At 39.8% G+C, this 23777-nt stretch overlaps 1 protein-coding gene across 1 annotated transcript in view; it reads right to left on the bottom strand.

Annotated features, from left to right (window-relative positions):
• Positions 1-16136: 16136 nt before the first annotated feature.
• The window catches only part of cntnap3 (contactin associated protein family member 3), a 75764-nt gene continuing 68123 nt past the window's right edge, over positions 16137-23777 (bottom strand). The window contains exons 22-24 of the mRNA XM_027003516.2: positions 22354-22572; positions 21835-21906; positions 16137-19596 (exon numbers count right to left, since the gene is read on the bottom strand). Coding sequence (XP_026859317.2) covers positions 19400-19596; positions 21835-21906; positions 22354-22572 — 488 coding nt within the window. The 3' untranslated portion in view covers positions 16137-19399. The remainder of the gene's footprint in view (positions 19597-21834; positions 21907-22353; positions 22573-23777) is intronic.

The following is a 23777-nucleotide window of genomic DNA, read 5'->3' as shown; positions in this document are numbered from 1 at the left end:
CAGAGATACCTGGTGGCAGCAAACCAAAAATATCAGGACTTGGTAAACGTGTTTAACAAATTTCCACAACAAGTATATCAGCAAATCAGCAAAGAGGAAGCCAGAAGGTCTTTCCAGATGAATGCTGTCAAAACAGAGGCTACAGACTGCGTGCAGTGACAAGCATCTCCGTTTAAAGTTCATTATGTAGATTTCTACATGTTAAAGCATCTCTATTCCCAAATTTAATTGCATATTCTGCAGTCTAATCTTTGGCAAATCCATTATACGTATGCAAAGAGTAATGATATTATTGCAATTTGCGCAGTGATAAATCTTGCAGTTCTTTGCAGGGTTGTTACATTTCCTGCCTTTCATTAAGCATAACGCATAAGGATTAGCGGTACTTCTTTAATCTTTAACAGGATTAAAATTCGACAGACAGATTCACTTTGTAATCAACATTCCTTGGTGGTGTACAGAACACATGGAGACATGTAGTAGTCCCCTACAGACTAACAGCGCTTACCTGTAATGGTGATGTGGACCAGAAACAAAAACAGTAACTGGAGCTGTGGAGTTTACCTGGAACATGCAGAGGTGCAGAGTACTACAGAGTGCTACTACACAAGCACCATTTTTGGAGCAATCATACTTCACATGGTTATTTATGCATTTGGAGGCTTTGAACTTTTACTTCTCTCCGTTAAAAGAGATGTCTCATTGTTTTGACTCCACTACTAGAAACTTTTATGAGTTCATAAAGTGTATATATAAGTGTATGTATAATTTTACATAGTGTATAGATTAACCTCTGTATCACAAGCAAAAGTACTCTAAATCTTGAAACATTACATCAATCCTTTGTTATTCATGTGTTTTAATGCATATTGAAATTTTTGAGCAGGCTTTTTGGAACATTAGTCAAATGCATTTGTGAATGCTTAGCTTTCAAGTAATATTGCATTACGTGTGTTATTATGCAGGTGTACCTGTGTACTTCTCTAAGCCATTAACATTTACTGGGTGGCATCTTGATTAGAAATCCTCCTCAGAGTAACAACAGAGCAGTTTGTCAAAAGATAGAATATGTTTCTAATACAGCTCTCCAGTGGTGTATTTATATACAGGACATGCTAAAGCCTGCTGTAAGTGTGAAGGTGTAACAGTGAGCGGAAAGGAGGTGAACGCATGTGCGGAGAAGAGCGAGATTTATTAAGGGCAAATCCAGAGTCATAGTCCAAGGTCCAGGGTAGTCCAGGATCATAGAGCCAACACGGAGAGTCATAGAATACATGATAAACAAACCAAGGGCTGGGATACACGAAAGCTAGTAATCAAAGAACACAAATACATGAAGGCAAACAGGGAGCAGACTATAACAAAAGACGCTAGGAAGAACTCAGACTAAGAAAGAAAGAAACAATCAAACACAAACAAACAAACAAACAAACAAACACACACACACACAGGTTTTAAATATCTGGACTTAAACAAGGTAGAAACGAGGGACAGGTGTGGAAAATCAAATGAGGGGTGGAGAAAACCAAACTACGGCATTAGAACTAAAATACACAAGACAGGAAAAACATGGATCATGGAAGCTGGGAGGGACTAACCGAGGCAAAAGGTCATTGAAATATTGACCACACTGTTTACTTTATTAAACTTTTTTACTTTATTAAACACTCAAACAGCTATTGAGTGTTATGAAATGTTGATTAAAGCAGACAATTTAGCAGTTCATAAAATTATGTGTGAATTTACAAATGGCTCAATGCATCAATATAATTCAATGCAACATATTTTTCCTGTAATTATATATTGTGTTAGTTTATGCGGTGAGGATAGTCCAGATTCATTTAGATCGCTGGTCTGATACACAACTTCAACTGAGGCTTTTGATTCATTGCCATGCATTAGTGATATTCCAATGCCTTGCAAAAATATGTAACCCCTTAAATGTAATCTGATTTGTCTGGATTACAATGATACTGATATTTTGTGCAGGTCTGTGTTTTATTTTAGATGACTGACCCTTAAAATTAATCGACTTAAAGAGTTATTAGTTTATACAAAATAATATTCTGTGACAGAAGCAACTAAACTGAGAAATGCTGTTTGGCCATGTGTTCAACCCCTGTGCTGTGGAAGCTCAGATGAAAGTCAGTTTACACAGATGAAAGATGTTCCCCTGTTGAGGACATAATTGGCTTACAGTTGGCCCCAACTTGTGGATCATTAAAAAATTAATCTTTTCTCGATTAAAGAACCCCTTGACACAAATACCATTCAAACTGTGAACCTGACGGAACACTGTGAAAATGAAGATCAATGACCATTCTGAGAAAATTAGAGATAAAGTTACAGACATGCACAAGATAGGAAAAGGCTACAAAATTACATCCAAGTCTTTGGGTATCTCAGGGAGCACTGTTCAATCAATAGTGTGGAAATGGAAGCTGCATCTTACCACCCAGGCAATGCCTAGACAAGGTCATCCTTCAAAACTTATCAGAGCAAGAAAGGGCCTTGTGATGGAAGCCACAGAGAGGCCAGCACTCACTTTAAAGGAGATACAGAGTTCAGTGAGACTGGAGGGAAAGAGCACTAGTCAGTAATATTAAGAGCTCTGTATTCAACTGGCCTATATAGAAAGGTGAAAGGAAGAAGGAGTCATTACAGGAGAAAGAACACATCAAAGAACATCTGGAGTTTGCCAGGAAATATCCCAGCTAAAGTGTCCCAGCTAAAGTGTCCCAGCTAAAGTGTCCCGGCTAAAGTGTGTGGTAATTTTTTTGGGGGTTAGATGACAGAAGAATTGAGGTTTTTGGCCAAAATTCAAAGTGGAATGTGCAATGATATTCACAGACCTAACCCAATCCAATTGTGAATTAAGGGGTGACTGGGTATCTTGTTAAAACTGAAGCACAGCTGGAGGGTGTGGGAGAACAGGGAGATTGTCACAGGCGATGAACTTGTGGAAAATGGGTGAAGCAGGCAGGAGATTCAAACCAAGGATTTAATTAAACAAAGGAAAAACTCGTAACAAATGCTCAAATGGAAAACGAAACAAACCCAATGTAACATCAGTAACACAACAGTCGCAGAAGAAAAGGGTTTTATGAGGAAGAAACAAAGGAATAGTGACACGCAGGTCACACGTCAAATAAAAAGGGAATGTGTGTCACCTGTGCAGGGGCATGCCACAAAAACCAACACTCAAGCACGTGGACCTAAAAAGCCATGCGGTGGCTGCCACCGCTAGGTGGAGGCTGTTGGTGAGGTAAAACTGTCACAGAGATACTGCCTAGCTTGGGAGAAACTTTCACCAAGGCAGCGATCCCAAGCACAAGGTTTCAAGCAACACAGGAATGGCTGAACAACAACAACAAATGTGAATAGTATACATTAGCCAAGCCAAAGCCCACATCTCAATCCAATTTAGTATCTATGGCATTCTTTTACAACTATGGTCCACAAGCATCATCCAACCACAGTGGAGCACAGCCTGGAGCAAATGTGCTAAGATGTCACTTCCAAACAGTGAGAAAAGCTGGAAGAAACCTTAACAGACATAAAGATATTGCAGCCAAAGGTGGCTGTACCAAATAGGAGCTGAATACTTATGCAAGAAGTATTTTTCAGTTTTTAATATATTTTTTTTTTAAGTGCTGATGATGGATAATGAATTTTGACTTCTTTAGAAGCGTCTTAGCTTTTTAGCAATAATACTGTCTGGAATGTCACATAAAAGAGAAGTATCTGACGATAAGAGGGATGAATGTTGTTGCAAGGCACTGTACATTAAAATTGTATACACTGTGGCATGGAAGTGGAAGAATGCCTTTTTCAGTGGCTCTAGCTCTAAAACATCTTAGAATGTTTTGTAGCACACTTCAGCAGAGATTTTGAGCAGATGTTTTGTTGCACACTTCAGCAAAAGGCTTCTGAGGTCATAATACATTCTTTATGATGCATGAAAATTTGAATATATTTCTGGAAGTTGTTTCTAGTTGAGCTTGCCCTTGAGGTGCTCTGGCATGTTTGGTGGTTAGTTCATTGAAAACCATCCTACAAATATTTGAAACAAGAGAACTGCATTTGAGTAGGTATTCTAAAGATCTGAATGTTGGGTATACCAGTGGGAACAGTTTGTTCATATGCCATGGCAGGGTCTGAATATTTCTTTACTCATTCAGGGTCCAATGCTCGAACCATTCTCACCATTTGAAGGGTTTCTTATTTGTTGCAGACTGATTATGTATCCTTTTATCTATACACAACAATGTTAACACCTATAAATAATTGCTGCATACACTGTTATGACTATTGCATGAGAGAGACAGAGTGAGAGAGAGAGAGAGAGAGAGAGAGAGAGAGAAAGAGAGAGAGAGATAGATAAGAAAAAATGTGTTAAAGGATCTTTTTGCCAGAATTCCATTTTTAAAGTAAGCTTGGTCTAGCCTCTGGTCTGCAGCATGGTTCTATCTTAAATCTTTGACACATTTTCAGTATAGGACACACATAATCATATCCAGTGTTTAGGGGTTTTTGAGACTGTGTGGACTTAGTAAGCCTTGAAAATGACACCTGGGCATGTGTTGGTGCTTTTTACAATGACCATCCTTTTTATTTGTGTCCTTAAAAAGTTCCAGTGCTGTAGTACATTTCAGTCCTCCCTTTTAGTGTTGAAATCTACTTCCAATATTGCAGTCTCTGCTTTAGCACAGTGAAAAACCTCTTACTTCCACCACTGATCAGACGATAAGTTAAATTGACTTTTGTTGCCCAATTCAAAACTTACATGCTAAGTAATTTGAATTCAAACTTTCCTGCCAGGTTTTGCTGCGCACTTAAAGCTTTTTGGAAGTGCCCCTTCGAAAGAAACTTCGTGCCAACAGTAAGAGTAATTACAATATTAGCATTCATTACATACTCTCATTGTGGGCCTTTAATGAGAATTCAATGAGGAACACAGTGGCCTCAGCCGGTCAAGCCTGTATAATCACAGGCTGATCATGACGCTGCTGTTTACATAGTGCCACTAGAAAATCAGCCACTGGCCATCGGGGGCGTATCATACAATCTGGGCTGCCACCTCAATGTCAGAGAAACAAATGGCTTGCTCCTGGCTAAAGGAGATTAAGTAGATATTATATGCATTATGGATAAAATAGAACTTTATCTTGGCTGTGCTGCATACATGAGCCAGTTCAGGCTCGCTCTCCTGGGAGCTTTGGGCATGTTCCTGCTGAATCAAAACTAACTTCCAAACGGAGAGGTCACAGAAAATATGTGCTCACTGTAAATAAGTTCATAATGCAGTACAGAAACAGAAACACAACCTATGCAAAGACGGTGCTGCATACATAACGCTTAAAGTGTCCAGATCCTAAGAGACTAAAAGAGTCTTTGCTGTTGGCATTTAAAATGCCAACAACCACTGCACCTCATTGGCTGTAAAGCTAAATCTCAGGGCTCACAAACGATCAGGCAGGCGCAGACAGCTGCTGCACTCTTCATAATTCCTTCATTCATCAGCCTTACCTGAAGCCCAATGCTGACTGCCATTTTCAACACACAGGTCTGTCTAGAGTCACTGGAAGTGGGCTGTCAGGTTCTGAGCTCATGTTTTGGTATTATCATCTTCCAGGGCCTATTAAAAAAGCGGTTGGCTTTAAAGCAGGGACAATCACACTGTGCTAAAATGAGCGTAGCCCTCGGCCTTAGTGGATGCTGATGCGTTATGCTTTGTCACCCAGTTTTTTCTCCCAATTTAGGTTGAGAGAGTAATTTACGGGACCACACCCTCTGCCATGGCTACAAATATAGAGGTACAAGAACACTGAACACCTGGATAAAAATACAGCCATGCAAATCGGTTTTGGTAAATGTCTCGGAAGATGTGAAAAGTCAAGTGAGCACAGGGGAGGAAGAAGATTTCCGGCAGGGAAGAGCACAGAATGACATAATGCAAGTCAGGTAATTCTGCAGGATAAGAGGAGGCAATTAAAGGATCAGACAGCATTTCCTGAAAGGGGGCAAGGGGAAGGAAGAGTGAACTTCACCTCCCTGTTTGGCTAAATTTCTAGCTGAGGATTAGTGTGAGGTTTGATAAATGGATCAGAGTTTGCACATTATCTGGGGCAGAGGCTAAGATGGAAACATGGGGAGTCTTGGTTTCTACTGGCAATCTCATTTGCCCCTTGGAGATACATGCTGTTTTAGAGAGACTTGGGGAATCAGAGATGTCCATAAACACAGAGGATATTTATCTGTTTGTTTGGGAACTTTTTAAACTATGTTGAGCCCTATGTTTATGTGGGTTTTTGGCAAGTGCACATGATCTTCTACTATCGTGTGGGGTTAAAATTAGATTCATTTACAAAACATAACTATAAGAAACAATTCAAATAAGCAGATGACGTGAGAGGGTTTAGTCAGGGTTGAGAGCTTTTGAGGAATGCATCAAAATGCCGGGGTGTGAGACATTCTTCATCCTTTGTTCAACTGTGTCCAACAGCATTCTGGAGAAAAGGCCATTTCTTCTTCTGTGAAATGCAGAATCCGTCACTGTCTCGTGTAGTCCAGTGCCCTGCAAAATTCTAATCCATCAAGAGTTCCTGTCTTGCAGTGTAGAGCTGTGACCTTGGGCTGTAAACAGCACCACTGATGTATTATGAGCAGACACTGAATAATTATCTGGAAACAGTGTGGCCCCCTAAACACACAGGACAGGAGATATGAATATGGAAATCAGACCGGGACTCTGATGTTGTAAGGGATAGGCATTTTCTAATACCTGGGGCCAGCTTGATAATACCTCATGGTCTGAACCCTTTTTTGCCTGAACACCGTAGGGGTAGATTTTTTCTGCCATCTGAATAAATCGTATTAGGTGATCGGTGAGTGGGGGGGACAGGAAGAACGAAATGCCCTGGTTTAGATAAATGAACTGCCATCCACAAAATAAACAACATTAAAGTCAAATTATATAACGCAATAGGCATGAAATAACATTGGTCATATTTTTCAATATTATCTATATATCCCTTGCATAATTAAATTGTTGACTTAGGTGCTATAGCTGTTCAATAAGCCTATATTATTTATGCTAGCAATCCCAACCCTAATAACCCATTCAAGTAGTCTCCCATTTGGCCAAATACTTGCCTGCTATATGGCTTAATATTTCATGAAAACTAAACAGAAGAACCCAGGCTTTAGTTGCAGTTGGTGCATTAGCTGATGTTTTGACACTCTTAGACACTGAGAGTACACTGAATTACAACAGACCAGACTGAACTAGACTGGACCACACTGAATTAGACCAGACCACACTGAATTAGAGCAGTGCTCTTGCCAAATACTAGTTTTTGAGGACAGCATGTGTCAGGGTTCCTTATAAAAAGTGGCCAAACGGTTTAGTCCACTTTTTTAAGATAATCAGAACTCAAGACACTTGCAAAATCAGCATTCAGCACTCGACACACTAGGAACTAAGTACCATTTCTTTGAATATCAGTTCAGAAACAGTCTTAACCACCAAAAGTGAAAGTTTGTGCCAAAACAGAGAACACAAAACACTCACCTTCATCACAAATCCATCTATTCATTATTCTGACACAATTCCATGCACATTTCCATGCTAAAAAGCAAAATGCAGATGACAGGTGTTAGAAATAATGCAAGCTGCAAAAAGGCAAATATTCTAGTAATTCAGACATTGAAACATGTTTTACTGTCTTAACCTTTCTCTTCCACATCCCAAATCCGAATCGCAATTTCCTCTCCCATAATGGATTTGATAGAAAGAGGAAATTGAACAATATTCCACATTATAGACATGGTGATTGCTATTTTTATCTCCCAAGCCAATTCCATTCCAATCTAAAGGTATCATTAAGTACAGCCAGAAAAAAAGCAAAGAATAAAAAATCAGTGTACAGGATATGGAAATAAGCTGTAACTATGCAATTAAGCAGCTCTCTGGAAAAGGATCATTTGGAACAAGGAAGGGAACAATGCATGCACCCTTGTCTAAAACTTATCAGGCACCATGTTCCAAACCAGCAGCACATGGGGAAAGGCGAAGATCAAGCACGTGTGCAATGCAGGCACCATTTTATTTGTTGTTTCTTGCTTGTGATGTATGCAGACGTTCATGACTTTGCAGGTTTGCAAATTTTAAGACATGGCAAGTTTAAAACATGCTCTGTATTGGTCTCTACTATGTTGCTATGAAAATATGATGGTTAAAAAGTAAACTATAGTTTACATTTTGAAGATTGCAGTGGTTTATGGAATTGTGTCTATTACTTTAAATGCGAAATATATCTGCTTCGTTCTTGCATGCCAAAGTCATAGACAGCAACATTCCTCTGATTGCAGTACTTTGCTGGCAGATCTTTAAGATGAAAACTGTGACAATGTGAAGTCCTTTTATTTGTTCCTATATAGTGGTAAGCCTTACAGCACAGGGCTCCCACCTGAAGCCTTTTATACTGGGGTATATGAAAACTGAAGATTGTTCTAGCATGATTGAATTTGGTTGCTAAGTGTGGAGTGAAAAATACTTATCGCCACATTGGAGGTAAAGGTGGTGACCATCAATAAAACATGAAATGGAGGAGTTTCAAATCTTAAGGATCAGTCTTATTTATGTAGTTCATTTGCCGTTTTCTAAGATTCTATCTGTGTCATCCAGAAAGCTGTGATATATGGCCTAAGAGTTATCAGATCTCTAGGGGCTAGGCCCACTGCAGCAGTGAAAGATGCACAGAGTGTAGCTTACTTAATGCTTCATATCTTCTTGTTCTCTACAAAAGGAATGGCCAAGATACATGACAGTTTCATATTAGTGCTCTGCAGCACCTGGAAAAAGAGGTTTAAGATGATATTAAAATGTTTCCAAGAAATCAATTTATTATCATATGTACTTTGTTGAACATGGCATGGAAAGGGGATTTTATTGATTCAGAAGCTGGCCGTTGGAGTGCTTAATCACAAGCACAGGGGCACAATGCTTAGAACATCAGGCTATACCCTGACAGCACACAGGATTACCAGAGATGAATGACAGGCCATGAATGAATGACTGAATCAACACAGAATTCACCTGGGTCTAATGTGCAAGGTAATTAAGTCCCCAGTGCTATTTGGCTGACCCCATATTCTGACCCTTCCTCTGTAGAGTAAAATTAGATGCAGGCGAAAGAGATGCATTACAATGTATAAATGAAGACTTCACCGGCGGTAAATTTCACATGCATTGTAATTTATTCGTATAGGAGAGAATCGTCCCCATAAAACACTGAATCGGTCTATGCTTCAGTTTGATCGAGTGTGTTCCCGCACATTTCATTTCCGTGCTTGCTCATCAAACAAAAAGAAATGAGAACAAAGAGAACTAAATAAAGATAAATGTCTTCTCGTTTTGTCAGAGCAACGCGGCCCCCGGAATATATTAGAGTGAAGTTGAATAGTAGAATGTTTTTCAGTGTTCCGTTTGAGACTGCACTTTTGAACGCCACCCAATGACCCGAGAACAGCTTCAGCACACGCCGTCAACAGCTATAGCTTGTCGTCTGGCGTTGGCTGACAGGCAGACGAACAAAAGGACCAAAAGAACGCTGTCGTGCACTGTGGGTCTCTTTTGCATCAATAAATGTCATATTATTATTCTCAGTACATAGCACGTGATGATTATGATGGATACAAACTGACAGCGCTGGTCTGTAGTGTCATTTGTAATTGGCCGGTGCGTGGAGATGTTTTCCGTGTACTGTTATCTCCCACGGGATTGTTAATCAGATACCAAACTAAAGGTAATTATACAGCCCACCTACACTAGAAAGAAGAGCCTATTTGAGGTATTAGAGTTAGCAATCCCTCAGACATGGTCCTATATTTTTAGTTCGTTTGACACCAGCCATTTGAGTTTAATTTAAGCCTACATTTTAGCCAACATTAAAAGTAAATAACGGCCATAATATACATATAATACAATAAATGTAATATAAAGATAAAATTATCAAGATGAAGACAAGCTCAGCCGGAAACCGATTAGACAACTTCTGCTTTTCATCCCTGTAAAGAAAATAACTTTTATAGGTTGTGGTCCTATTGTCCTCAGTTCAGTATGTACAACTTATCTACAAGTCCACGATTTATCTGGGCCCATCATGTGGTAGTTTAGTGTCTGTATGTTTATTAGTAAAGAAAGTAGGCTCATGTAGCATAACAGAAAGATGAATGTATTGCAAGATCGTGCCGCAGACGCTTTTAAATTAATGGCACTACTGTCAGCGTTCATGCAGAATAACACGGCTGCAAAAGACTAAATGGGCCCGCGCTGTCTCTGGCCTGAAGCCATAGCATACAGGTTGCTGCGGAGAGTATCGTAAATTTTCTGCTTGCCATAGCAGAAACTGCACACCGATTAAAATAGTCAAGGCACGGTTTGTTCTCGATAGAAGGGCGCTTCTGGGCGCTCGACACGCGTTTAATCAGTTCGGTTCTTAGACACTTCGGGGTTTTCTCTTCTGTGCTGGTGACTGAGCTTAATCATTAAACCAGTTCCATTTTAATACATCTGACGCAAACTGACCCCCCCCCCCCCCCCCCCCCCCCCCCCCCCCCCACCGCAGGCTATGTAAATGTAGCTAATGACCGATATGAACTTCCGGTCCTCTCTATAAATGTAACTTACTACTGTAGTTTTCACATGGCACTATTTCAGGCTATTTAGGCTACATACCTTCGCTTTGATTAGTTATTTATATATTTGTTTAGGCTACTTTAATGTTCTGCAGGCCAGTGTACATATCACTGACTCGCAGGTAAAGGTGTACGTGAAACGGTATTTAACATGTATGACATCCCCGCACCTGAGAACAGTCTGCTAATGAGAAGGCACAGATGAAAGTTTGGCACAATCGCACTGCACAGAAAAAAGTGTCTAAAAAAAGGGCATCCACTGAGCAAATGTATTAAATTAAGGCCAGTGCTCAGCTGGATGCCTTTCTCCCACACTGAGATCAACAGGAGCAGCAGAAATCTCGGCAGATGTTTCTGGGTCTCACTGACTCGAATGCTCCATATCGGGGTCGAAGTTGTGCAGTCTTAAATAACTTATGGATTCGGCTCCGGGTGAAGAGGCGAGTCGCATATGCTTTACTTTATGCAAACTTTCACAATACAAAGAACACCCAGACCTCCCAAATGGAATAAATGCATATTTAGTGAAATGACTTTGTTATGCAGTTTATCTTAAATGCAAAATATGCATACGATAATGCATGCATACTGTCACTAAGAGCATATTTTATGAGACACTTGATAAATATGGCTAAAGTGGAATGCTTATATAACCAAATGACTAAATTCAGTGCATTTCAGGAAAAAAGGCACATCGATTAGCATGCATGGCACACTTTTATTCACTTGGCATGGAGAGACTCATTAATCCATAAGTAGGGGGTTGATGAGGGGATCAAGTGATAGAGCACCCTGCCCCCATCAAATTCCTCAACGCTCAGTGAGGATCGGCCATATGGGAAAAGCAAGAGCATTTACATCGGTTTGCCATTCGCAGTCCATTTCCTAAGGTGGCAAGTACCTCAGGGAAGAGATCAGCAGGTCTTACCAGGCTCGATCGCTCCGCCGGCTCGACTTAACGCGTGCATCAGCGCTCCCGACGGCCCATCGATTAGCTCTGTCACCTCGCGGTTTTACGGGCGACCCCTGCGTCAGACCGACGGCGCATACATACAAAGCACTCTGTCAGACGCGAGGCGGGCTCGAGGTGGCCCGCTCCCACAGCATCTACCGGCTGCTGCACTTCTGACAGAACGCTAATTGACCACGCGGAGCTACCGAAGGCTTTTCAGCTTCAATCACAGTAGCGACAGTTAGACATTTGTTTCCTCCATTCAATTGGAATGTACATCCTACAGTATAATTGGGGCTATTGGAGCTATATGAGCATAAATTCCTCAAACGCATAATTGGGTGAAAAAACCGAATGTGCATTTATGTGGATTAATGAATACACCTGCCTGCACACCTGGTGACTAAAACGTGAAGGTGTTGGCAAGGTTTTATGGCTGCGCTTTATGGTCTCCTGCAGTAGGAATGACCTCTTGCTATTGTGGTCCTGGGTCTTTGTTTTGTATCACGAGGTATAGTGTTTTCATTCCTTGCTGTTCGGCATAGTTTAGCTGTCTATAAAGGCTGAATGAATGAAAGATTTTACCATACCTGACAGGTCTTTGGGGGTTTTATAGAATAATAAACATCAAGCCTAATCCATAATAGTTTTGCAGTTACAACACATCACCAGTGGTAGTGCCTCTTTGGACTCTTTTTGTTAAATGAAATTGTGTGTCTATGTAACTTTTGGTTTGAATGTGTGTGTTTTAAATTCAGGTACATCCTCCAGGAATGACATTTTGTGTCGGTGAAATAATAATAATAATAAAAAAAAATCAATTTGTAGATTCACATTACAGTCTTTCATACCTGCTGATGACAAAATCTTGAATTTTGTAATCTCACTAGCCTATACTTTTCACATTTACATGTTTCTAATCATTTTTGTTGCTGCTTACTGTAGCCAACAGGCTGGGCTCTGTGCCTGAGTATTGGAAAACCTCATACAGACTTTACACAACAAGGTTCACTGCGATGACAAATTATTCAATTATCAAATAATAGACCCTGGATGATCTTTGTGGTGACACACAAAATCATTCTTGCACTGGAAGATGATTACCTGATATGAGCCCAAATGAAATTATCAGATTTCTTCATCACATTTAACACATTGGGACATTCAGTTTGGTGGACTGATCATCACAGGTCTTCATAAGACTGGACCTTGCCAACCTCAAGGTTGTTTTTTTTTACTCTCATTTTCTTTTACGCTTCACAAACACACAAGACCTCGAGCGACCGAGTATTGATTAACTATTTACAGCAACCTTAATATAATTCTATAGTGTATGCCCATAGGCATTCAACCCTGAAACTTTATTAGTACTGTGGGGTTGTTAAGCTTCCCTAATGGAGTGTAGGTGTCACTACCGGATGGCTGTTCAGTTATTCTTTTTATATCACATTTTCTTAGCAGGTTTCTGATATGCTTTTGAAACAAAAAACATCTAGAGTGATGTCAGTCATTGACTGTAATGTAATGATGTCAGTCATTTTACTACAACAGGCTAATGTTTTCTGAGCATTAGAAACCTTCTCCTCTGGACCTTTTATCATGCTGTCTACTCTGACACTTTTAAATGACCCCTTAATGGCCAATTCCAGAGCTGTCCTTAGAGATGTTTTGCTGTCCGTCTAAGCATCAACTTCATTAAACCTTTTCCAGTACTAACGGCTCCTTTTTTGCACTCAGTATCCTTGGCTTGGGCCGGATTGCTTGGTTACAGGTTGTGGATGGAGGATATTTGCAGCCGTCTGAACAAGGACACGCGGGGTAGTCATGAGGGAGGTTAAGCAGTGGTCATACAAACGGCAAGCAAATGACCAATATGGGCTAAAATAAACTGCTGAGAGTTCCACTTTTTTGAGCTTTCTCTCTGCATTATTACATAACACACATATGTAACCTATTCTGCTCCTGAAGACATTTTCAAAGCTTTGAGGTCTTGAGGGGCTCTTGGCTCTTGTTTTTTTTTGTGGCTGTTCTAAAGGGATTCTAATGTTCTGCTTGGTTCTGGTGCAGGTTCCCATGCTAGCAATGCGACATTACTCTGCACTCAGTTGGTCTCGACCTGTCATGAATAAGTTATGTATCTCCTGGCACAGTGGAAAATGAAACACTGAGAAACCCCTTGGAAGACAGTACTGATGCTGTGGGGACAGAAGGAGACCATATGAAAAGACAGAGTTTTTAAGAATTTGCATTCATCCTGATCAGAACTATTATAGTTTCCTTGATGCATTGCCAAAATGAGTATGTTGGCATGATATAATTTTATTAAGATTTTAAAAATATTAATGGTAGCTTAACCAAAAAGATGTGTCTAAAGATGTCTAAAAAAATTCTCGAGTAGGTGACACTAGAACATTTTTTTATAAGGCAGGGAAAAATTGCTTCTTGTATATTTCCAAATTGGTTAAGTTAGCAAAGGGCACTTGCATGTCTTATGGGTGTTTGGGGAATGAAACATTATGTTTTTCTGCTTTTTAACAAAAAAACAAACAAACAAAAAAAGGAAAACCAATCAAACTTACAAAACGATTTCACAAATCAGCCTAGCATCAACATAAAACGTGCCACTTGAAACAAACATTGACCATCCTTTTAAGAAATAGTATAAACTGAGTTCACAAACAAATGCACATAGAGCACATTGCATTTTAATATCTGTGTAAATTGTTTTGAGTGAGTGAAACAAGTTTAGATAATTCCATCAAGAAAAACAGTAAAGTTCAAACCCTCTGACATAGGCCAGAGCCAAATATAATATTTTAATCTTGAAAAATATTGTCTATAGTGAAACAAACAGCTACTACTTTACCACTGTGTAACCCACTTAGAGAACACTCTGGTGGAATGGAAAGCTTGTTTCATCATCCACCTTCATCAGAGCCAATTATTTTTTAATGTGTCGTGGCAAAGAAAATTTGAGTAAAACCTTGAACCACATTAAATGTCTTTAAAATCTGTGACAGACTGGCTAATGGCAAACTGTTAATCAGTTGTTGACCACTGTCTACTCAGAGGAAATAAATCTTCAAAGTCACATTACTAATGTCTTATTTCCTGGCAAATCAAGGTCATAATAATGTGTGTGTGTGTCTAATTGCGGATAGACTTGATTATGTTAAAGATATGCAGTAAGCAAACAGGCTGATCTGCTTTGCATCCTAAGATGCTCCATTTAGCATTCATGTTCTTGGTTCTGTAAAGGCACCACATGAACAAACTATTTCTGATCATTGAAACAGAACAGATTAATTCATCATGTGTTGATGGGAGAGTTAATACATAGAGTGATGGTAGTTTTAGGATATAGAGTGATAGGAGTGTTTTTAAAATTCTGGATATTTAAATCGAGAAGTCTGCAGACTTTCACAATCATTTGTCCTAAAAAATTAGCTCGGACTTGAATGTGGAAACTTAGAATCCATTCCTGATTGAAAAGCATCCATGCAGTATGCTTGATCAGTTTACCGATCTGGAGTTGTCTGTGCTGGTGTTGTAACGCTAGCCCACCTTGATATCAGCACAGCTCACCCTTGCTGCAGAGGGTTGGTGAGCATGCCAGTGCAGTCAGTTACAGCCTTTTACACATGACAAACGAGCTGTGTGTGCCTTGGCTTATTTTTATGACCAACTTTAGCCACAGCGAAACAGCATGCAAAGATACAGTTGTAACCATAGAAACTGTAATTGCCAATGGGTGGGCTCCTTTGAGCTGATCCAGTATGTGAGGAGGGAAGTGAGATCTCCAGCTCATTGGTGGATTTGGTTTGGTGTATTTACATATGCAGTGTTCCAGGCATCTGACGTGCAAATTATTATTAATCCCACTCTGCAAAACTGGGTATTTGAAGGAAAGCAACGTCTTCTCCTTTTGCAAAATTTAACAGGTGCAAAGTGATAATTGATTGTTCGCTGTAACTTTGTGAGCTATCTTCTATTTAAAAGATATTCTGACATGTAATTATCAGTTCTGATCTATGAAGCGCAGGAAATATGAGATCACGCTTATGATCGATATTTCAAATGTAGTCAGATATCTTTGTTAAAATGTGATTCATGAAAGAAAGACCAATAATTGCACTGAATCGTTTGCCTAGCCAGTGACTGAACCTTGAGATTACTCCTGCCAGTCAAAGAAAGCTGCCCAGTCATGTGGAACTGAAACTCGCCTCACATCATACACACTCCAGCTTCAGATCACTAATAACAGCTCCTCCGGATTCCCTTTAGGTTGTGGGCCACCAAGTTAGGCTTGGTTGATGGAGCCGACCACTCGGCCATCTGTCCTGGGACACTGCCAGCTGGCTGGACAAACAAGCCAACACAGGCCAGATGTATGCCTCTTTCAGGCTGGTGGAAGCTCAGCTCACAGCCAAAAATGACAATCTTCAAGAATAAATGCAAAACAGGTAGGCAAAGATGTGAGAAATTGAAACTTTTTAAACTACACCAACAATTACACACGGGTAGAATAAACCAATAAGGGAAAATTCATAATCCCTATTCATGTAGGAACCTTCATTGCAAAAGCACATTTTAAAGCAAGAAAACCATCACATTAACAGATTTGGTCAATTCACAAACCTGGGCCTTCAGCACACCAGTATGAATCTGTCCATTAGGTTATATATAAAAGCAGAAAGAACTTTCATAAATAATGGAGGTGAATACTGTAGTGAAGTCCAAGTTGCTAGAAGCAGAAATAAAATATCACAGTATTTTCTACTTCTATGAAAAAACATAATAATCATAATAATAACAACAATAACATTCTTCAGTTGATGTGACCATTTACCTGCAATTAAGTAATTTTCATTTAACTCCCCCCTTTTAAAATGTATAAATTTATTTTCCATTTTCCACACAACAGTACTGATTATACACAACTCACTGTAAAGGAACAGCCCCAACACTATACAAAGTCACCTACATCTTACACCTCACTTGCCACTGTAGTTGCCAATATCCTTTTAGGTTGCTATATCAGTACCAGTTCATGAAAAAAGTTTCCAGCACCAAGTGAACATTTGGAACATTTAAAAAAAAAAATCCAAATGCTCCTTTCCACCCAGTTTATTCATAGTAATGTAATAGTGCTCCCACATGTGCACCACCCAGGGTGTCATCTCCACCGTGCACCAAACACTGCATTGCATCTGCAGATTTTGACATTCACGGCCACACCGCACTGTCGCATGCCTCAGTTACCCACATAGATGCTCAATCAGATGGTGCATAGCTTAGTGACTGGGGAGTGAGGGAGCTCCTTTCCCGCTGGCAACGCAGCTACTTATGTTTTCGAGGAGCCCTGGCCAAACACAGCTGGGATTCAAACGTGAATCCAAGTCCCAGCACTCACTTCTTGCACTTGGTTTAACTGGGCACACCACTGAGAAATGCAGTATTATTAAAATTGGCGAGCTTAATTCAAGGAGATTAAGCCTCCTTATGGAATTAAATTGTGCTGTCAGTTCTCCACTGATGTGTAGAGCTTCAGTGCCTAATCTGTGTCTGGCGCGTTTGCCCATAGAGAAACTTTGAGTGAGAAAATTTGGGTGTCCATCATTAAAAAAGAAGCAATGCTGGTACCATTTTCCAATCCACACAATACTGAAGGCCATGAGGTACTGTATAACAGCGCACCTTTACCATTTGATCATTAGAAGCATGGTACTTCCATTTTTAATGGTGAAGATTCATGGGCAGAATTTTTATTGTAGTTATAGACTTAACACTGATCTAAATAGAACTGCCCTTGATTTTCCAAATCTTGCTGAGATCTGCAAAACAAGCGACTACTTTTCCAGTCCAAAACACTTGATGCCAAAAATTCACCTTAATACCTAGTTAATGTGACTATAACAATACAGTCATTACAAACAACCACACACCACCACACATTTAAATATCCTGAATGATACCAATTACACAGGTTTTTTTATAAGGTATTGGAAATTAAATTGTGGTTTGTTCAGTCTTATACAACTGATTATCTTTAGAATTTAAAATAACAATATTTGGCAATTTGACACTTGGTTAGACTGTCAGTACCATTTACTGCATGAACAATCTGGCCTCCCAAAACATAAAAAAACTAAACAAGAACAAACAAATATGCAAGGCTATTTGGGAAAATTATACTGCAATCTTAGAATGTATAATACTTCAAACTATGCCATAATCATGGTGATGATTTATGCCACAGGGGGCGTGTTTCATGTGCTTCACATTTGCTCTTTTTGTACTGAAAAAGAGTCGCTAGGTTCTCACATCCAAATTTGAAAATGAATCCAGGAACTCATCCAGAAATTGAAGCTAAGCCAACAAAGTTTATATGCTGTCAGCCATATTTCTCATGGGTTTATAGCCAAAACCTGCTGAAACCACCATTAAAAAATGGCTTGACTTGACGGCTTAATATTCCTGATAGGACAACAGAAGATTCAAACATATAAACCATTAGAGAACCCTATAAGTCCGCTTTTCAGCCTTTGAATGGTGGCAGTAATTATTTGTTATTTTCTGAGATTTAGTGAAACAAAACTTTGAAGGGAGGTAGTGCAATTTTCAATAATATCTCGTCGGCCTTTTATGCATCATAGCAGCATCTCTTCTGTCGGCTTTTTAGCTTCTGCCTCTTAAAGCATAGTCCTCGATTCTTCTGAGTTACACCAGCTGGTTAAGTGGTGTACTTTCTCTGGATGAACATAAAAACATAGAAGGCATCTATCTGTGTGCAGTGAAGGTAACCGTCAGTGAGAATGTTTTATTGGTTTCCCTCTCTCCCTCTCCTTTTTGTGTTTTGAACTCTTATGAAAGCCTCGTCACAGCTTGCTTCTGGAAGTGGTTTGCCGTGGTACTTGACAGCAGTAAGAAGCAATTTATTTTTAATCCAGGAAGTGCACAGGAAGCAAGAAGGAGCACTTAGAATGCTTGCTGAGATCCCTCCCGCCACCCCTGTCTTTGGTCTAATAGAGATTAAGAGTGGGCCAAAGAAGCTTGCTGTCTGTATACAGCAAAACCCCCTAGGGAGTCAATTTATGAACAAGCACGCGAGGAGACATCTACACAAGAATCAAGGGACATTATTTTGGTTTTGATGTTTAGGAGAATTTGTCCATTACAAAATGGACACACCTCAACTTTCTGGAGAGACAAACACCTGCTGAAAGTACCACTGCACAGTTCAGCGGGGTTTGGTTGTTCCAACACTTTTTTTTTTTAAGCATAGTGTGCACATGACGCATGTTCATTATTTCACATACATTTCATTTACCACTTCAAATATTTATTTTAATCAAGTTATATGACATCTGAATCTTCTAGATGTAAATCCATTAAATGTAATGCTGAATAATAAAGGCAAAATGTGAAGGTAACCATTAAAAAGATATTATTTCAACATGTACAGTTCAAAAGAATATTTATAGTTGACAAAGATTATTTTACACACCTTGGAACCAATGCTATCTGGGCCAAATGTCTGGACTTTTAAGCCTATGTACAAAAAAAAAAAGAAGAAACATCTCAGTGTTCCTCTTCATGTCTTGATCAGCAACCTCTGACAGTTTCAGAGGATTTATTTTTCTGTGGAGCACACCATGAGTGTTAATGTCTCTAGGCTTGGCAAGGCATTTCTGTCCCTTGCCTGACTGGATTAGTCCAAAGGTTGGATGGGTGAGGGGGGCTCCATCATATGAAGTACTCTTTTTGGTTGTCATTGATTACACCCTGCGAGTTGGGGTCATTGCTGAAGAGGGTTTCAGGACTGTCCTCTGACTTGACTCCCTTGGGCTCCTGGGTCGGGCACGTCTCTTTCCGCCTGTACAAGAATCTTGCCATTATGGCCAGGGCAGCCAGGATCACAAATATCACCACGGCGATCACGCCTGTGAATGTAGAACATGGCATTCAACATTAATAGATAGTTTATGCTATAAACAAGATTCCAGAGGACAACACTGTGTCAGCTCTGTGCAATATGTATACAAGTGAAGGAGCCATAACTGTTTCCAAACCTTTTATTAAAAACCATAAAATGTTCTGTAGCAATATAAACCTTCAATTCAACTGGCAATCCTTTGTTTTGCAATGGCTGCTCTGTGACATTGTTGTGAAGGTACCATGACAGCGTCATTACTTTTGCATTCTAATCTACACATGCAATGTAAAGAGAGAACGGCAATTCAGTGCAATTCACCTGATTTGTTTAATCTAATTTTGAAGGCAGTGAAAATAACAGACCACCCCAGTTTTCCCTGACAATGGAGCAACCCAGCTGAATGAAGCGGTAAAGGAACACTCACAACTCACATTCTGACACAGATAACACTGAATGATTGCTGGTCTAGTTAGCATAAGCTCATTTGACCTACCTATCAGCAAAATTAGCACTTACGAATAAAGTAGGCATTCAAGGCTCCATATAAAATTTAATTTAATTTAAATTGATTTAATTTATATAGAGTGTTTTATATTACAACAGACACGGTCACAAAGCAGCTTTACATCCTGATCCGGACTCCTAAAGAGCAAGGTTAAGGAGACAAAGGAAAACTACCAGAGATAGCAACAGCAAGGAGCCTAACAAAGATACTGAAAAGGGCTGAAAAGGCTTGTGTTCCTATGGGCAACACCAGATGGTGGAATCTGACTGGAAAAATTATGCAGTCAAATTAGACAGTGCACTGCGATCAGTCAGGGGATAGCGGGCAATAATGTAAGCCTGACACGGAAATGGTGAACTACTGCCCACGCTGAACGTATACAGCTGTTAGACAGGACGTTCCATATGTGAACAGGAGTGTGAGTGTAAGATTTAAGACCTCATAAATAGCGGGACAGTTCACAGAGTTGGAATGCCATTCCTTGTTTATCATGAGGCATCCAGAGGAATGTAATCTTTAGGTGAGGTTATTCTCTGAAAGGCTCAGGCAAATTGTTCCAAAATGATGAATGGGGTCCAAAGGCTAGAGGCTCCATATCCAGACTCACACATCAGAATTCAAAACCGATATAAAATTTTATTTAACTGTGTGAACTGACTTTAAATTAATTCAAATATATCAGGTAAACTGCTTTTTCAGGTAAACTGTACTGCGTAGTGCAACCATCAGTAAGGCATTACTAAACTCAAAAACAATTTAGATGATCCAGTAACCTAACCAGCGCTAGACTACTTAGAGATCTTAGAGAAATGTCTAGAAACTTTCATGAATTCAGATTTGTGTTTTTCAGTTTTTCATTGTCTTGAGGATAAAAAAATGAACAAGATTACCCAGTGAAATCAAGCAGAACAATTCAGATTACTTTCAAAACAGCTCACTCCATTTTATACAACCACATCAAGCTGCAACCCTGTCATGCATATAGATTTTATTTAGCTTCGCAAATTAGCCTAATTACTGCAGATCTACTTTACCTGCTGTCACAGGAAGACATTTGCAAAATGGACTATTCTTTGAATTCAGGTAAGCATGGTACATTTAATTTTGGTGGGTAAAAGAAATGTCTAATTGAACCACCAAAAGACATCTCTACCAAATTTAATGGCACATTACTGTGGCTCTGAACAGGATAAAGCATTTGAAGATAGTATTAAATGCCCCTTAATCAGGAAATAACGTCTTTAAACGTTTAATTAGTTTTGGTGTTCTTTATGTATTTTTATCTACAGATAACTTTGCACAACATTTTGTATTCAGCTAATGAGCCATTACCTGATGCCATAACATTTATTATAATTAGCTTTCACTTCACAAATGTTTTTTTTTTTTAAAATAATTTTTTAGATAGGTACAAATCACTTCAAATACACAAAGTCTATGTACAAACTGGAAATGAATGAAAATAAATGATAACTTCATGATATATCTCAGCCAAGCTCCTGATCTGCTCCTAAATATGCTGGAGTCAGTAACAGATACGCGCCCGAGAGAAAGACAGCGGAAGTACGGGAAAGTGGAAGGGGCGTTGTCAGAGGCAGGCAGCAATCGAGAAAGCAAACAAAATCCAACAACCTTCCCACAGGAATAAAACGACAGAATTTCCTGGCAACGGCCGCCATGGAGCAGCGGTCATTTTCTCATCAAATCAAAATGAGTAGAGTGCACTAGGATCGCGGTTACCTCCAATCAAAGCCGAGTCACTGCTGATAGCATTGACTACTGGCTCGCCTGTGCCTACCGTACCAAATGGATCTATAGCAGAGAGACAGAAGAGAGAGACAGAACATCAGCATGAATCAAACACTCGTCATTCCGAGGATGTGGCTCAGCGAATAGTACATCTCCAAGCCCAAGAAAACGCAACAGAGCGTGAAAGTGGAAATAGAGAGAAGAAAGATTATGCAAATTCAATTCTCTCTCATGCAGATTAATAAACTGATAGGCCACGTTTGAATCATTATGTTACTAATTTAATTAGAGATGTGGAAGTATTCAGTGAGCCATTGATGAGTTTTTTTTTTTTAATGAAAGGGTTAGAGAAACTAAATTTAAAAGTAATGGTTGCACTTTTGTGTACTTTAGAGCAGTGTGCTGAACTAGCTTGTACCCTCATGTGTGCAATGCTGTGATTATTTAAGTGGATAATGCAAGCCAGACTGGAAGTTTTGGCCTCAACCTGTGCAAATTGACCTGCCTTACCCAAGAGTGAGTGGGTGGTCTCAGCTGCGTAGGGGCTAGAAGAGGAGGAGGAGCCACAGTTGGATTCCGTCAGAGTCCCTGAGACGGTGACAGTACTGGTGTGCGGATATAGCAGTGCTGCCTTCAGAGGAGCTACAGCGTTAAACTGGACGACTGACAGGCAGCCTGTGAAGCCCAGGGAATTCAGCCGGGCTATCTCTGGATCGAGCTCACTCGACTCTGCACACACACACACACACACACACACACACACACACACACACACACACACACACACACACACACACACAGAAAACGAGAAAGACAGAAATAGACAGATGGATGGAGAGAAAGACATATAGAATATGAGTGAGTGCATGAGACACAGCGAGAGAGAGAGAGAGAGAGAGAGAGAGAGAGATTATAAGGAGAGTGAGTGGAGAACCGTTGAGAAATGACATTGATTTGCCAATTAAAAAAAAAATAAATTCAAGTACAGTACTCCTAACTATTGCAGTTAATGCTGTAACCTCGATGGCAGCACCTGGACAGGCAATACAGTGTATGAGATGTTTTTGTATGAGATGTTTTTCGTGTAGGGCGTTTGCATCCCCCTCCTGAACTGAAATACTGTAGCTCCCATTTGGTGACTAAAACTCTGTCCGCTGCCTCAACTCCTCGTCCTGAGAGTATAAGCCACATGTTATACATTTCAAAGCCTGTTTGTAAAGCTCAGCTATACTGTCTACAGACATTTCTTCTTGAATAATTCCTTTCAGGCATCTCTTGTGCTAGGGAGAAAAAACATTTCCTTTGTGAAGAATTATCTGAAGGTTTTCACACCTAACAACAACAACAAAAGAGATTGTGTGAACAAAGTAAATAGAGCTTTAAAATGTGTATCTTCATGTTATTGCCTGCTGGCCTAGACCTCTACAACAAATCTGATGGGACTTTCGTCACCTTCAATCCATTTGCTTTATAGCAAAGCAAGGCACTGGGCTCTGACTCTTGTTCAAAAATGATAGGGAGTACTTCTGCGTCTCTAGTTTATATATTTCTTGCTTCTAATAAAACAAGCAGTATCCGGTTTCTCCCCCGGCATAGGTGTCTCAAAAACTGATTCCAGGTCAGGCAATACTACTCCGAGAATGCCTTATGAATACAGACCCTGATAGCAGAGCTCATCACCAGCCCACACAGGTGAGACACATCATACATGTTTCATGTTTGATTCTGTATTCATTAGAGCACAATTTGGGAGGCAAGATCGATGGAAAGCTTTGTTGGGAATGTCGGAGAACCCACTTACATGCTCTCTAATCCCTGACATGACACAGGCTAATGACACAAGGTAAACTAATGCCTAAATAGTGTGGCTACTGCTAAAAGCAACATCCTTCCTTTGGCTGCACACACTTTAAATCAGATCAAGCCAGACCAGG

The sequence above is a fragment of the Electrophorus electricus genome, chromosome 17 (genome assembly GCF_013358815.1).
Source record: "Electrophorus electricus isolate fEleEle1 chromosome 17, fEleEle1.pri, whole genome shotgun sequence".
NCBI lineage: Eukaryota > Metazoa > Chordata > Actinopteri > Gymnotiformes > Gymnotidae > Electrophorus > Electrophorus electricus.
Note: the sequence above shows the minus strand (reverse complement) of the source record. Positions and strands in the feature narration are given on the sequence as shown.